This window comes from Lactuca sativa, chromosome 1 (genome assembly GCF_002870075.4).
Source record: "Lactuca sativa cultivar Salinas chromosome 1, Lsat_Salinas_v11, whole genome shotgun sequence".
In the NCBI taxonomy this organism is placed as follows: Eukaryota; Viridiplantae; Streptophyta; class Magnoliopsida; order Asterales; family Asteraceae; genus Lactuca; species Lactuca sativa.
The window spans coordinates 144310021-144326168 of NC_056623.2; the positions used below are offsets into that span (position 1 = coordinate 144310021).

Genomic DNA, 16148 nt, shown 5'->3' on the forward strand with positions numbered 1-16148 from the left:
AAGCATGTGGAGGTAGATCATCCACACGGACACGGAGCAATAGATACGTATATGAAAATCGATTTGAGTTAATAACTGCTCATCATGATTAAAAAAAAACAGTTAAGGGGAATTCAAATTTAAAATATTGAATCCTACAAATCAGGACCGGACCTGATAAGGAAACAACTAAGGTAAAAAAATTAGGAAGACAATTAACATCGGATTTAATGTATTGGGAAGCAAGGTTAAAATAGGTATTTTACTTTGAATGAAATGAATGCTTTTGAAGGGACATGTGGCAAATTAGTTTTGTTTATTAGATAGGGAGATTATCACCGCAATGCATATTATCTATCAATAATAATATTTACGCCACAAAACTTGAACAGCAAAACATAATCTCATGTTCAACGTGATAATATAACTAACATCAATAATACATTAATAATATCTAATAGTACAGTCAAAATAAAGCATACATATAATAATACAAATGTCATATGTGAATATCGTATTATTGTAGATGAACTTTAATAAATCTTATTTGGCATAGAAAATACAATATAAAAAATTCCACATGATATAAAAAATAAATAACAATAGGTTTTGTTTCATGTATTATTTTCAGATAATAGAAACAAAAACTATTGATCCTTTTTATACTAATAAAATATATACATACGTAGGAAAACAAAAACTTATGAGAAGTTTATAACTATTGTAATAATTATCATTAATTTAGAAAATTAAAAAAGGCATAGGTTTCAAATCCATATGGTTTGTTATAACACTTTATCTCTAATCATATGATTTTGGTATAGAAAATACAATATAGGAGATTTCGCATGGTAGATTAAAAAAAATAACAATAAATTTTGTTTCATATTATTTTTAAACAATAGAAACAAAAACTATTGATCCTTTTTATACTAATAAAATATATACATAAGTATGAATATAAAAACTTATTAGAAGTTTATAAATATTGTAATAATTGTCATTAATATAGGAAATATGATAAGTCATAGGTTTCAAATCGATATAGTTTGAGATAACAATTTATTTTTAACCACATGATTTTGAATAAACTTCTTTATAATAGATAATAGATTTATCCTTTTTCAGGTAGTTGTAATCTCATTACATGATTTAATAGAAAAATGACTAATGAAAAAAATCCAATGTCCCTTCCAGAGTCAGGCAAAATCTCTTTTTGTTTTTATTTCGTCTTATTTCCAGTTTCGTATCATATATCATCATATGTAAATAAGTTTTGAAAAAGTTATTCTAAATATTTGTTAAATTTATTAGAACATGACATTTTGCTCCTAGGCTCCTAGCCTCTCAATTCTTATTCGGTAAGCAATAATTAACTTTTATAATGGAGTATATATTTTCATTTATAACTAAATTATGAATAGTTAATACGTAGGAGTAAATATGCCGTTTTTTAACATACTCCAAAATAAAACATATTCAAACCAGAGTAAATTACACGAATGGTCCCTATGATTTAAGGTAATTTGTACGTTTGGTCCCTAATTAATTTTTTAACTCGGAAGGTTCTATTATTTGTTTTTGTTACGCGCTCCGTGTCTTACCTACAAAGATTATTTTTCCATTGATTTTTTAATTTATTAAAATAAACACACCCACAACCTCACTCTCTCACCTTACCTTACCTACCATACCATTTTTTCCTATTTAAATAATGGTATTTTTAGGTAAGACAAGGACCAAACACGTAATAAAAATCAAACAGTAGAGACCAATTGCGTAACAAAAAAAATAGTGTTGACCTTCCGAGTTGAAAAAAGAAGTTAAAGACCAAATACGTAAATTACCTCACCATAGGGACTATTCATGTAATTTACTCTTCAAACTATAACATAGATCTTTTCAGTTATACCAAATGGCTTTTTCTACGATCGTATTGTTCTTGAAATGCGGCTAATAGTGATATAACTTCAAACTAGTATAACATAGATACATGAAAACTAACCGATATAAACAACAAAATATACATTAATTTTGGTGCTTTATCAAGATGAAAAACCTCAAAGTTCAATTTCAAATTTACAAATATTAAGACGATTGTTCAACTAAAAAAAAAACAAAAGCTCATAATTTGGTTTGTTCAATTAAATAAAAGAGAAAGAAGAGTTGATAATGTACAAAATGTTTGAAAATATGCTGGAAATTGCTTATGTTGGATGATAAAGATCCCAAAACACATGGCTCCTAATGTTCGAGCAATAGCTAGATGTAGATCACATTATCAACATACATATTATATTTATACTTTTTAAGATATTTGCAATGCCATTATATATATATATATATATATATATATATATATATATATATATATATATATATATATATATATATATATATATATATATATATATAAAATAGAAAAACGACTATCGAAAAATGACAATAGCTAGATTTCAGAAGTCATATTACAGTATGACACATCGGCATATAGGTTCTCAGTCCCAGAATAAGCCTCTTTTATCTCTATAAACTTCAAATTCAACCATTTACTGAAATCGTCCCTATGGTTTGGTCAAAATTGCATGTTTGGCCCGTAACTTTTCTTTTTTGCATTCGGATCGTCCCTATCGTTTGATTTTGTTGTATTTTTTGTCCCTATGGTTTGGTCAAAATTTCACGTTTGGTTCTAACTTTATGTATGTAAGGGACGAAAAACGCAACAAAATCAAACCATAAGGACGATCCAAGTGCCAAAAAAAAATTAAGAACCAAACGTATAATTTTGACAAAAACATAGGGACGATTTTAATAATTTACTCTAGTTTCTTTATTTTGCAAAAATAATTATCGTGGTTTGAGAAAAAAATTAGAGGTGCAAACTGCCAACACCCAAAAAGACTGTGTTATGGTCAAAATAGTCCAAGAAAGCCCATTATCCAATTCGGTCCAATCAAAAATATTTATCTTCCGATTTATTTTGGAATCGTATTTATAATATCGTTTGGTAAAACGAACGGTAAGCGGGGATAGCTCAGTTGGGAGAGCGTCAGACTGAAGATCTGAAGGTCAGGTGTTCGATCCACCTTCACCGCATTTCGTTTACTTTTTATTTATTTTGATTATTGGCGATGTTTGTAAATACGATCTTTTTCGTTGCCAGTGAAAAATAGCATTTATCTTAATGAGGGAGGATATAATTTAGTTTCGATTATTAACTAAATAATATGTAGTGTAAATGAATTATAAGTATCTTTGAAATGAAAAAATGATTTGATGTTTTTTCTAAACTAATGTTTTTTAAACAATTAAATGAGCAAAGTTTAGTTCTATTAATGAATTTCTTTTAAGTTAAACGACATATGGCACATCAGATTTCAGTAAATACATTTTCCTTCGTAATAGAGCTGATGGTTTCCTTAAAGACAGAATATTAGCCTATATATTATATTTATCCTCTTTCAGGTATTTGCAATGCCATTATATAATTTATAATAGAAGGATAAATAATGAAAAAGATCCAATTATTTTCTTTTCTTTCGATCTTATTTTCCGGTTTCAATTATAAGTAACTTTGAAAAAGTTGTACTAAATATTTGTTAAATTTAATGGAACATGACGTTTTTCTTCTAGCCTTCCAATTCTTATTTAGTAGTAGTAAGCAATAATTAATTTTTAGCATTATATATTTTCATTTATAACTAAATTATGATAAACTAATTATACATAGGAGTAAATCAAATTTGCAGCTTCTAAACATACTCCAGAAACCAAAAAAATTCAATTATAACATAAACCTTTTCATTTATACTCAATGGGTTTTTCTGGTAACCTATCAAAAAAAAAGCTCAAATTATACTCCAAATTTACAAATATTAAGATTAATGAACATATTCTCTTAAAAATTAAAGATCACACACATATTTTCCTAAAACTCATTTTGAGTTAATAAAGATCACACACATATTTTCTTAAAAATTAAAAGTATATAATAAATGATTTATTAGGGATGGCATCTTGAGCAATGTAGGTGTAAGGGGTTGTTTGATTGGGTTGTTTGATTGCGTGTTTAACTGGGTCCAAAGAGGGACTAGGTCCATAAAATACCAATTGGCATGTTTGATAGAAATTATAGATGTTTGGAGTCGGTCCAATACGTGGACTCGGTCCATAAAATACACCTAACTCGGTCCTTGTTTTTTATTTGATGGACCGAGAAAAAAAAACAAATATCGACGTTGCCCTACCACACTTGCAATCGAGGATTGATTTCATCATCTCCCTCCGATAACCTCCCCTTACGAAGCAGAGAGAGTTCCAGTCACGATCAAAAACAAAAGAGTAGCAATCGTGATCAACAACAACATCATCAACAGGTATCTGTTATATTTTTCTGTCCTTATTTTTCTCAATTCATCAACAGCATGCATGTTATTTCTAATTCAGTTTCTATGTTCTTGATTCATCAACGTGTGATTGAGGTTTTACTTTTTTTTATTCTTAAAATCTTGGCTTTAAGCTTTCATGAGAGCATGCATGTTGTTTTTGTCATTACCCCCATTATAAACTTGTAAATTGTAGCAATATCATATGTATTTATGTATGTAGTATGTAATGTATGCATGTATATATGCTTATATGTTTTATAATATTTGGTGGTTTTAATGAAAAAAATGACAACCTTATCATTGTCAATTTAGAAATTACAATAGAATTTCTTTTTCAAAATATGGAGGTTCAAATGAAAAAACGCAAATATAAATGCTTAAACAACAAAACTAGGAAAATATAATGATTTCTATGTATTTTACCCATTTTGGTTCTTGAAAACAAGAAGTAAAAATGAGCTGTCATGGAGCTTGTAATATGAAGTTTTTTTAAGCTGCTTTTATGTATTATAATATTTGGTTCATGAATTCTTAAAGCTGAAATGGGAAGGTTGTAATGTGAAATTAATATGTAGAAAGTGAATGTTGGAATTGCAGGAAGAAATAGTAGAAAAGTAATGATATTTTTGTTATATAATTTTTGTTCACTGTTGTTGTTACTTTTAAAAATATATAATTTTTATTTATCTTTTAAATATTTCTTGAAACATTCAAGAGTGTGGTATTTTTGTAACTATAGATTAACAATTTATTATTTTTAATGAATTATTTATTTATTGTTTTATCATTTTGTATCTTTCATCTTAATAACATTTTTTTATCTCTTAATAATTTTAATAATTTTTATATTTATAAATATGACATATTTACTAATTATATATATATATATATATATATATATATGTGTGTGTGTGTGTGTGTGTGTGTATTTGTGTTTATGTGTGTAAATATGTGTATATATTTGTGTAACATGTTTATCATTCATCTATTCTTTAGACATGACTGAAAAGAGAAGTAGAACTAGTTGGTCTTCAGATTTTGTGTACAAAACTTTTCTTGATGCATGTATAAAAGAACTAACAAATAACGGTCCAGAGGGTAGTGGTCTCAAAGGTACCTAATGGAATACAATAGCTAAAAAAACTAAAAAAAGAACATGACTTTGTTGTTGACAAAAACCAAATGAAATATCGTTATGACTACTTGAAAAGCAAGTATGCCGTTTGGTTGAAATTAAAAAACAAAACCGGAAATGTCTATAATTCTATCACAAACACGTTTCAAATGACGGATGAAGAGTGGAAAGCGGAGGCGAAGGTAATCTTTTAATTTAAAACACATTATTATTTTTTAAAAAGTTTAATAATAAAATCATTTTTTTCAAACAGTTGAACAAGATGGTTGAGAAATTAAGAAATGCACCCCTCCTTTACCCTTATCTATGCACCCAGTTGTTTGACGGTGCGACCTCGACTGGTGCTGCTAGTTGGGGACCATCTTCGACACTCCCTCACCTTGCAGAAGTCTTTACTACACAAGATTATGAGGATATTGAGATGGTAGATACACCATCTCAAATGGATATCCCAGCCTCAGCTTCAACAGTACCCCCACCTACAAGTGCATCACATGCAAGTGGAGATTCGTCTGGTCGGTCCAAAAATGAAAGAGGAAAACGAAATGCACCCACATACTCACTTGATGATGACATAAGATAGGTTGGCAAGGAAATTATGAAGGCGACTCAGGCGTTCGTGCAAACTAATAATCTTGACAAGGAGATGGATTAATGTATTGAAAAACTGAAAGGCTTGGAGTGGGGAAATTCTGATCTGAAATACATCACTGCTCTTATGTTGTTCGCTGAAAATGCTGGTAACAGGAAAATTTGGTTACGCCTCGAGTCTTCGATTTGTGAGTTGTGGGTGAAAAGTGCGGGAAAGAATTTTGGATTATAATTGGTTGACTTTAGTATGACTTTAGGATGTTTATGGCTTTATGCTTTATGGATTTATATTATGGTACATGTTATGGATTTTTATGTGTAGGGTTGTTATGTGTTATGTTTAGGATTTTTAAGTTTAGGTTGTTTATGTGTTATGTTTAGGATTGTTATTTGGTATTGACTTTTATGTTATGAAAATTTTATGTGATGGATTGTTAGGTTATAGAGTTATATGGCATCCATTTTAATGTTATTGATTAACTTTATGGTTTATGTTATAGAACTTATTTGATTTGTATTTAACATGAAACAGGTTACTTATGGATAAGGAAGGTGAGTTTTTAGGTTTCCTTATACTCTCATGCTATTGGTTGATGTTGGTTTGAAAAAGGAAAAAAATAATTAGAAGAATAAAAGCTAACGAATCGGAAGAAACCGGGCATGCATATACACAAGATTTGATATACGGATGTCATATACAATGTTTTGATATGATGCGTCTTTCACAAGATGCATTTGTATTATTATGCAATCATTTTACTCAAAGAAATTAGTTGCAACATAGTAGGACAATAAGCGTTGAAGAGAAGATGTCTATATTTTTACATGTTATAGGACAGAATGAACGTTTTCGAGTTGTTAAAGAAAGGTTTCACCACTCCATACAAACGATTCATCAATGTTTTCATGAAGTGCTAAAAGCAATGATGTGTTTTGCAAGAGAAATTATTGTACCAACATCGTCTAATACAACAAGAAATACCTCGGAACGACATAGACAACTAAAAAACATATTTCCTGGAGCATTAGGTGCACTAGATGGAACACTTGTACATGCAGTTGTGCCCATTGATGAACAAACTCGCTATAGGGGAAGAGGAAAAGGTGAATGTTATCAAAACGTAATAGGAATTTGTGATTTTGATATGATATTCACATTTGTATGGGCTGGATGGGAGGGCATAGCACACGATTCTAAAGTTTTGAAAGAAGTTGCATTTAATTCGACTTCTGGATTTCCATTCCCTCCACCAGGTTTGTCATTTTTCTATAAGTTTTATTATCTATATTATTTATATGATTAATTTGTCACCCATCTACAGATAAATATTACCTTTGTGATGACGCATACACCAACACCCGTGGATTTATGGCTCCTTACCACAATACTAGGTATTGGTTAGCCGATTTTTGAAGAAACAGAGCTTTAACTAAGGAAGAAAAGTTCAATCAGGCTCATGCACAACTTAGAAATATCATTGAACGTGCTTATGGTATATTGAAGGTGGGATTTCCAATTTTAAAACGTATGGCTCCTTATCCTTTTCCAGTGTAAAGAGACATAGTCATTGCCTGTGTCACAGTCTATAATTTTATAAAGAAATACGATATTCAAGATGACCTATTTACGAACTTTGAACAAAACACTATAGTTAATCCTAATGTGGGAGGTGGAGGAAGTGAGGGCCAAAACATACAAGACATAGAATGGGGTTCAGAAGCCGTTGAGTATATGACTACTTTGCGTGACCAGATTGCTACTCAGTTGCTTTCAAATAATTCATGTTAAATTTTTTTGGAAATGGCAAACGAATTAAGTGGAGCCTACTCACAATATTTCAACGAGCACCCCGGGTTCGAGCTCCTTTACAGGGCAAACCCAGTCCCCATAGGGATTTCCAAAGAAAAATTCCCAATATGTGGCACCACAAGAGGTAGTTTAAGGGAATAGAACTCCCGACCTCACGTTAAATGATACAGTTTTTTTATTATGTATGAAAATGTGTATTTGGGTTTTGTATTACACCTTGTAATTGGATTTTAAATTATGTATGTTTAATCTGGATTTTATGTGATAATTTTTATTTTTATAATTATGTTATCCAGTACAAAATGACAACATAAGAATAATATGATCATTTTTATCATTCAACACAATCAGTCAGATTAATAATCAAACATCATAAATTCAGTCAGATGTGGACTCAGTCAACATTTCTAACTCAGTCAGCTCTAACCCAATCAGCAACTATCAAACGACCCATAAGGCTTGTTTAACGTGATGATGATATATTATAACCCAATTCGATCTATTTCTAAGTAAATGGGTCGAACTTCTCACTTGTTTCCGGTTAAATAACCCACCTTACATTAAAGTTTAAGAACGAGTTATTTGATTCTTTTTATTTTGTTTACCTACATGAGCTTATAAGTCAAGCAACAAGAAGCGGCTTCACATTCATGGGAATCATATATTGTTGCGATCCATTGTACAAAATGTTTGAAAATATGATGTTAATTGCTTTTGTTCGATGATAAATATGTCAAAACACATGGTTCCTCTTGTTAACGTACATATTATATTTATTCAATTATCCTTTTTTAAGTATTAGCAACGCCATCATATTATTCAATAGAAAATATCTAAAATGACAAGACCTAGATATCATAACGCATGGTACATTCGCATATAGGTTCTCGAGCCCACAACAAACATCTTGTCTCTTTAAACACTTAAATCAAACACACTGTATTATCATCATAGTTGTCGTCATCGTCGTCGTCGTCAACCCACACCCAAAACGTCTTTTAAGGTCAAAGTCAGTACTCCAAAAAAAGCCCATTCTAGCTTGGTCTGATCCAAAGGCATGAAGAATTAGAGTCACAGACTCGACCTTTCCATGGTCTATGCTCTACTCGGTAAGATCCCGTCTCGTTTGAATTATTTCTATTTTTTTAAAACAAAAAATATTAATGAAAAAAAAACCTTAGAATGAGGAAAAGAAAAAAAAGGGTCAAACCATTCTTGTCCAAAAAGTTTCTAGCTTGTTTCTAACTTCTTTGGTGACCATCTTGGTTACTTCAGTGGGTTTGATTTTGCTCCTAGCCTCCCAATACTTATTTATAGACACGAACAAACCGGTTTTGTTCCAAACTAGTTCAATTCAAATCAAACAAGTGAACCCCAAGGCTAAACCGGTTCGGTCTCAAACCGTTCTTCATTAAAAAGATATTAGATATGAACATTTGCAAACCGTTCAATTCGTCGCAGACCGGTTCCTCAAACCGGCTCCAAAAAAAAACTTGGAGTATCATGCTTTTTTTCATTTGGCTTTTGTTTTTCCAAAAATGTTTCATCTAATTCGGAGCTTTTTGTCGTCCCTCATCTTCCCCATGACATAAAGTTCACTAGAAAGCAACTGCTTCAGTTGGACTCAGAAGCGTTTAAAGGTTTTGTGAATGTGTTTATCGAAGCAATAAAAGCAGAGATTAAGAACTACAGAGTGATTTTTAACAGCTTCTATGAGCTTGAGCCGGAGTACGCTCACCATTATCGTGAAGTAATGAACAGGAAAGGATGGCATATAGGACCAGTTTCGTTATGTAACAAGAACACAAAAGATAAATCCAAAAGAGGGAAGAAATCAGCCATTGATGAACACGAATATCTAAAATGGTTGGAATCCAAGGCACCGGATTCAGTTGTTTACGTAAGCTTTGGAACGATTGTGAAAGTAACTCGCTCTCAATTTTATGAGATCGTTGTGGGGCTTGAAGCCTGCAACCAAGATTTCATTTGGGTCATCAAGAACGAACATGACCGGTGGCTGCCATAATTCAGGGGTAAGTTCAAGAAATGTAAGAACGGAAGGAAACGAAATTAGCAATTCCTTTTGCAACGTTCCTATGACTTTCACACACACACACACACACACACACACAGAGAGAGAGAGAGAGAGAGAGATGGTGGGCCCCAATTTTAATTATTCTTTTATTATTATTAAAAAAATTCAAATAATAAGCCATATTGGCTTTAACGTGGTATATTAGATCACAGTGACCAAAAAAGCAGGTCGACATCAAATTTGTTCCCTTAAATGCACAAAAATAACTTTAGGGACCGAAATGATAAAATCGAAATACATAATAGGGTCGTTGTGTCATTTTCCCTTTGTTTGAAACCATTTTTTACAAGTTCAGTGCAATCTATTCCATCTTACACAACCAAATTAATGAAATGTGCAATACATTGACTACGGAAAAAAAACACAATCGCAAACCGGTTTTTATTTTATAGTTGTGCAATCGCGACGGTGTTGTTCGATGCATTATTAAATGATATAGAAGAAACTTTTCCGTGAAGTTTATCAATTTTGATCACACAATCTAAAATTTCTTATAAATTTCTACCGGTGTGGATATTCAAACAACTCAAACGTAATCGTACACTTCATCATTACCCAAGTTTCAAGATTTACCCAAACCTTTTTTATGGACGTCCACATAATTAGTAAGATCTTTTAATTTTTATAATTATATATTTTCACTTATAACTAAATTATGAGAAGCTTATACATAAGAGTGAATAAAATTTGCACCTTCTAAACATAGAAGCCAAAGAGATTAAGTAATGGCCTTTTCTGTCATTTTAGGGGTTGTTTGACAAGATCTGAATTTTTAAGAGGTCTGAATTTCTAAGAGGATCTGAATTTTTAAGATCCGAGTTTTGAAATGATGTTTGGTTGGAATCTCTGAATTACAATATTGAATGATAAAAATGACCATTTTACCATTTTATATTATTTTTTGTTGAATTCAAGATTTTTGTTTATAAAATAATTGAATCAACTTCATGAATAATTATAAAAATAATAATAATAATAATTGAATCAACTTCATGAATAATTATAAAAAAAATATAAACACTGCAAAAAATCCAAATTAAACATAAATCAAAATTGAACATAAATTCAAATCAAACATAAATGTATGAATAATTTTTTTTTGTGTAGATCTATAATTGTATTTAGGCATGCATGTTTTGTATCTCTCTAATTACATACAAACAGAAACTCTTACAAGTGGGAAAACATGTTTTCTCCTCCTTCATCACATTTCACCAATTCCCTCACTTCATTCCAACTTTCTCTAGTCATTTTTCTCCCTTTTAACCCAATGTCATTTTGGGAAAACATGTTTTTCACTTCCTTCCTCCTATTTTTGTAAACATCGAAACCATACCTTAAAGTCATATGTGAAGAAACCGTAAAAAATTGGCAAACATGATCTTGAACCATCATCTTACCCACTAATCATTAATCATAACCTATTTTTTTTTAAAAATACCCAAATTAACAAAGCCCATAACAAATAAATTCAACAAATGAATTCAATTTCAGCAAATTAATTCAATTTCAGCTATACATACACATATATTTGATTTCATAATTCCATTTTAGCAAATGAATTCAACAATAATTCAGTACAAATCAGCAATATCAACAAAAGATTTCAGCTATATAGTTCAGCAAATAAACACAAACTCAAGATATTTCAGCAACAGATTTCAACTATACATACACATACATTTCATAAATCAATAAAATCAACAAGATCATCAACTTATATTTCAGAAATCAAGCCATAACATCATTTAAGGTTTATCAGTTTTCAGATTTGTCAAATATCATATACCATAGCATCATTTTTCAGAAAAAGGGAACATGGGAGGCAAAGTTGCCAGAGGCACAGTAGTTGCTGGAGGTAAAGAAGACACTGAAAATCAACAATATATTCTAGAAAAAATAAAAAAACCAAGTTCATATCTATTGATACACGATTTTCAGGGCAAAAAAATGACAAAAACCTTACCACAATCAGAGGTTGGCATCGTTGTAAATAGGTGGAAGGCTATGTTGCTGCAACAGTTGGCGAAGGCGCGGGGGGGGGGGGGGGGGGGGGCACGAAATTGCCAGCAACAGTGTTGTAGATCGGAGGAAGCGGATGATTATTGGAGATCGGCGAGGGAGAAGAAGCGGGTGAGAAGGAAGAGAAGGGGGCGAGAAAGAGAGAACGTGTTTTGGGGTTAAGGGCATAACACATCTTTTATTTTTTCAGATGGAGTTTCAAATCTAATTCGGTAAGTGTTAAATATCAGATTCATACCAAAACGTAAGAGGTAAACAAACTGTCTGAATCTTAAATATTCAGACATACCCCTTATTAAGAGGTATTAAGATGCAAACTAACAAGCCCTTAGTGTTCTTGCAAGCCGCAACTTAAATTTAAACTATAACATAGATAACTGAGAACTAACCGATATAAACAACAAAAATATATTAATTTTGTAACTTATCAAAATGAAAAAAAAATCCAAGTTAAATTCCAAATTTATAATTATTTAGGGTGTGTTCGATAAAAATAGTTGGAAGCCGGTACCTTGTAGCTGAAACCGGTATATGGTAACTAGAAGTTGTAACTTTTATTTGTAAAGAGTGTCGACACAAGTATTGAAAGTTTTTTTAATTATATAAAATTACATAAAAGGGCTTATAGATATAAACTAAAATTGAAATATAATGATGTTAAGTTAATTTTTCGAAGTGTAAATTATGTGATTTGTCCATGGTTTGAGTGTCAAATTATGTGTTTAGTCCCAATTTTTAAAAATTAACGCAGACCGTCTTTTATATTGTTAAAATTTACACGCTTCATCTCTAAAATCATTTACCATACATAAAATGTGTATTTTGCCCATTTTCTATTTATTTTGAATATATTTTTAGATTTTTATTTTTTATTAGTTATATTTAAAAAATCATTAAATAATTGGGTCCCACGCTCATATACCTATCTTCTTCTCTGTGTCTCATGTAAAACACTTTATTTTTCTTCATCTTTTTTCTTTCAAAAACCTAAACCACCACCCCTCCTGCTCACAAGCTTTGCGGTACTATCACTCTTGTCACTATCAGCTTCTTCTTCTTCTCTATCTCTAGTGAAAGAATTGTTGGATTAGTGTCTAAGTCCATAACTATTTTTATATGTACTTGACCCGATGGTGCATGGTCCTTTTGGGTTGCCTTCACCAAAACAACTTGATAGGATGAATTATGGAGAGAAAGGATTAAATATGATTTATTAATATGTTATGAGAATAATATATTAAAGGAGAAATTATATTGTTTAATTAATATTAGTCAAGAATTAATTAGTAATTAGTTTTGTGACTAAAAGAGATTAATTAAACTTAAGGGACTGGAATTGTAATTATAAGATAATTGCAATTTGGGCCATGGATTGTCTTATATTAAGGAGTGGACGAATTCTATGGGGAATCCCATAAGAAATCGTCCAAGGCCTTAAGGAAAGGGATCCATGGGTTGCTTAGGGCTTAAGCATCCAAATTAGGGTTTCCTTGTTAGATAACCCTAATAGCCTAACTATATATACATCCCTTATGACCCAAAAACATAGCTAAGCATCCTTCTAGGGTTTCACACGTTTTAGGGCAGCCTCCTTCCTCTCTCCTCTTCATCCTCTTGCTCTTGGTGTTTGTGAACCATTAGAGGAGTGACATTTGTGACTCTAAGCTTTCTAAAGTCAATACAAGAAGGATTTGGGATTGTTATTGCTACATAACAATCAAGGTATGATCTAAACCCTTATTATATGTTATATTGATTACCATATGCTAGATCTAGGGTTTATAGTATTGGATAACTTGCATGTACAATAGAGAAACCTAGATCCAAGCATTAGGGTTTGTATGAGCACATAGGATGTTCTTATGACCAAAACCCATCAGTGGTATCAAAGCCTAGATTGGTTTCTATTGTATTGATGCCTTGTATGTTAAAAAAATTCATTTTTTGTGGTTCTGCTTGCTGAACTCGCCGAGTCCATGCTGACTCGACGAGTTCATGCCTGACTCGACGAGTCGGCTAGTCAGAATGAGGGAAAACCGGGATTTCTTGCTGTTTTTGCTTGAGGATACTTGCCTTATCATATTAGATCAATATAAATCCAATTTTTTGATATACATGACTATATTCTTGATCTAATTGAAGATATTTATCAATTAATAAAATATTTGTTTCCTTATGTGATAATTGATTAATTATTTTGATTAAATTGGTAAATTGTTTTGCAAGAAATCATTAAATAAATCAAATATGGATAATTATGTGATTAAATGTTAATTTAGATTATTTGTTATTTGATCCTTGTGTTATTAAATGTTTCATATTTTCCCCTTTAGGTTTTATAGTTTAAATTTGACCTCAAAGGTTTTGTTGTTTTGAAATTTAAATAGTTGAAACCCTAATGTTTTGAAAAAGGTTTCAAAACTTGCCCTCAAGTTTTGGAATTTAAATTTTGATTAATTGTTTAATTTTGATGTATATTTAAATTCTAAACCCTAATGTTTTGAAATGTTTCAAAACTTGCCCTCAAGTTTTGGAATTTAAAAATTGATTAAAAGTTTAATTAGGAATGTTAAATTCTAAAACCCTAGTACTGTTTTGAAAAAGTTCAAATCACACCCTTATGATTTTATTAATTAATTAAGGTGTATAATTAAAAGAGGTTTAATAAATCCATAAAAGTTTTGGTTTACAATTTAATTAAACTAAAAGTATGATTATTAAATTTGACCACCTAGTATTTTAAAAGTTGTAAAATACACCCTATACTATATATAACATTAAAAGTCTAACATTATATATATATATATATATATATATATATATATATATATATATATATATATATATATATATATATATATATATATATCAGTAAAAGTCAGTCTTACCGTTAGTAGGCCTTATTCACGAAGCTGGTCTATAAGGGGTGTTTAAGGAAATTGCCTATAAAATGGCGATGGAATGGGTATCCACTCTTACCCACCGCACTCTTGACTAGTGGAGGGTCGTTAACCGAACGGGTAGGATAGGAAGAAACCTTCCATTATAAGTATAGTGAAGTATAAAAGTAACTAAATGTTTTTCAAATTCCCAATCTTAGTTACTTAGGCAAAGTGAATTGATGCAATTCCATGAAATTACACTTTGTGCCCTTGCGAAGACGTTAGTGGAGCGTGTGTGGTTTACCGGCACACTAAATGGTTCTAAGCAAAGGTAGCAAAGGGTGACTCAATGTTTTTCATAGTTCGGTGGAGCGTGTGTGGTTTACCGGCACATCGAATAGGTGATTGTAACATGTGAGGGCACCATGTAAGTTTGCATGGTTATTCACACCCGCTTTGTGATCCTCGGCATCCCGGTCACAAACAAGAGGGGAATATCGAGATTTAAACATGCCATTGAAATGTTCAATGAATCTCAAAGGATCTAGGAGTTTTCATAGATTTAAAACTTAAATTTCTTTTTTCGTTTTTCATGGTGGAAATTAGTGAATCGTCATTCACTTACCTTCAAATGTTCTGCAACTTGGGTTACGGCATCCCTCTCCCGAGTTGTAGAATATTGTGTTGGGTCCTAGCCTTAATATCTCATTTGGGTGATTTATTAAGGACTCAATCAATCAACTAACTTGAATTCGTTTTCTCCCATTTTGTAGATGTCAAGGTACGACAACTATGGTCTTCCCAAATCCCGTGGGACAAGCATTGTGCATGAAGATGATATTCCACGATTCGATCGAGGAACAAGAAATCATGATTCACTTCCTCCACCTCCTCCAATTATTCTCCCTAACCCTCAAGTTGAAAGGCTTGAAAAGTTCAAGATCGCTCAAGCCCTTTTGGCAAGTAAACATAAAGAAGGAAAGCCGGTGTGTGCACACGTCCTAGGGATGAAGTCACACATTGATAGGTTAAGAATGTTGGGATCCGTTGTCTGTGAGGAAATGGCTGTTGATTGGGTTCTTTAGTCACTTCCTAACTCAAATAGTGAGTTCTTAAGAGAGTACTATATGATGAACCGCGACGTGACTCTTATAGATCTCACCTATATGCTTATTGCTGCTGAATCAACAATGGTTTGGCGCAATAGAAAAGCAAAGTTAATTGGTGAATCTGCCTTCAAGACCTC

The 16148-nt window shown here is 31.4% G+C and overlaps 1 protein-coding gene and 1 non-coding gene across 2 annotated transcripts; both read left to right on the forward strand.

Moving 5' to 3' along the window:
* Nucleotides 1-3002: 3002 nt before the first annotated feature.
* On the forward strand, nucleotides 3003-3075 carry TRNAF-GAA (transfer RNA phenylalanine (anticodon GAA)). The gene has a single exon. It is a non-coding gene; the product is annotated as a tRNA-Phe (tRNA).
* A 2474-nt stretch (nucleotides 3076-5549) lies between these two features.
* LOC111878832 (UDP-glucose flavonoid 3-O-glucosyltransferase 7) lies at nucleotides 5550-9929 on the forward strand. Its single transcript, XM_023875324.2, has 5 exons — nucleotides 5550-5684; nucleotides 5756-6017; nucleotides 6177-6242; nucleotides 6626-6645; nucleotides 9462-9929. Exons 1-5 carry the CDS (start codon nucleotides 5550-5552, stop codon nucleotides 9927-9929), a joined length of 951 nt encoding a protein of 316 aa, XP_023731092.2.
* The last annotated feature ends 6219 nt before the right edge of the window (nucleotides 9930-16148 follow it).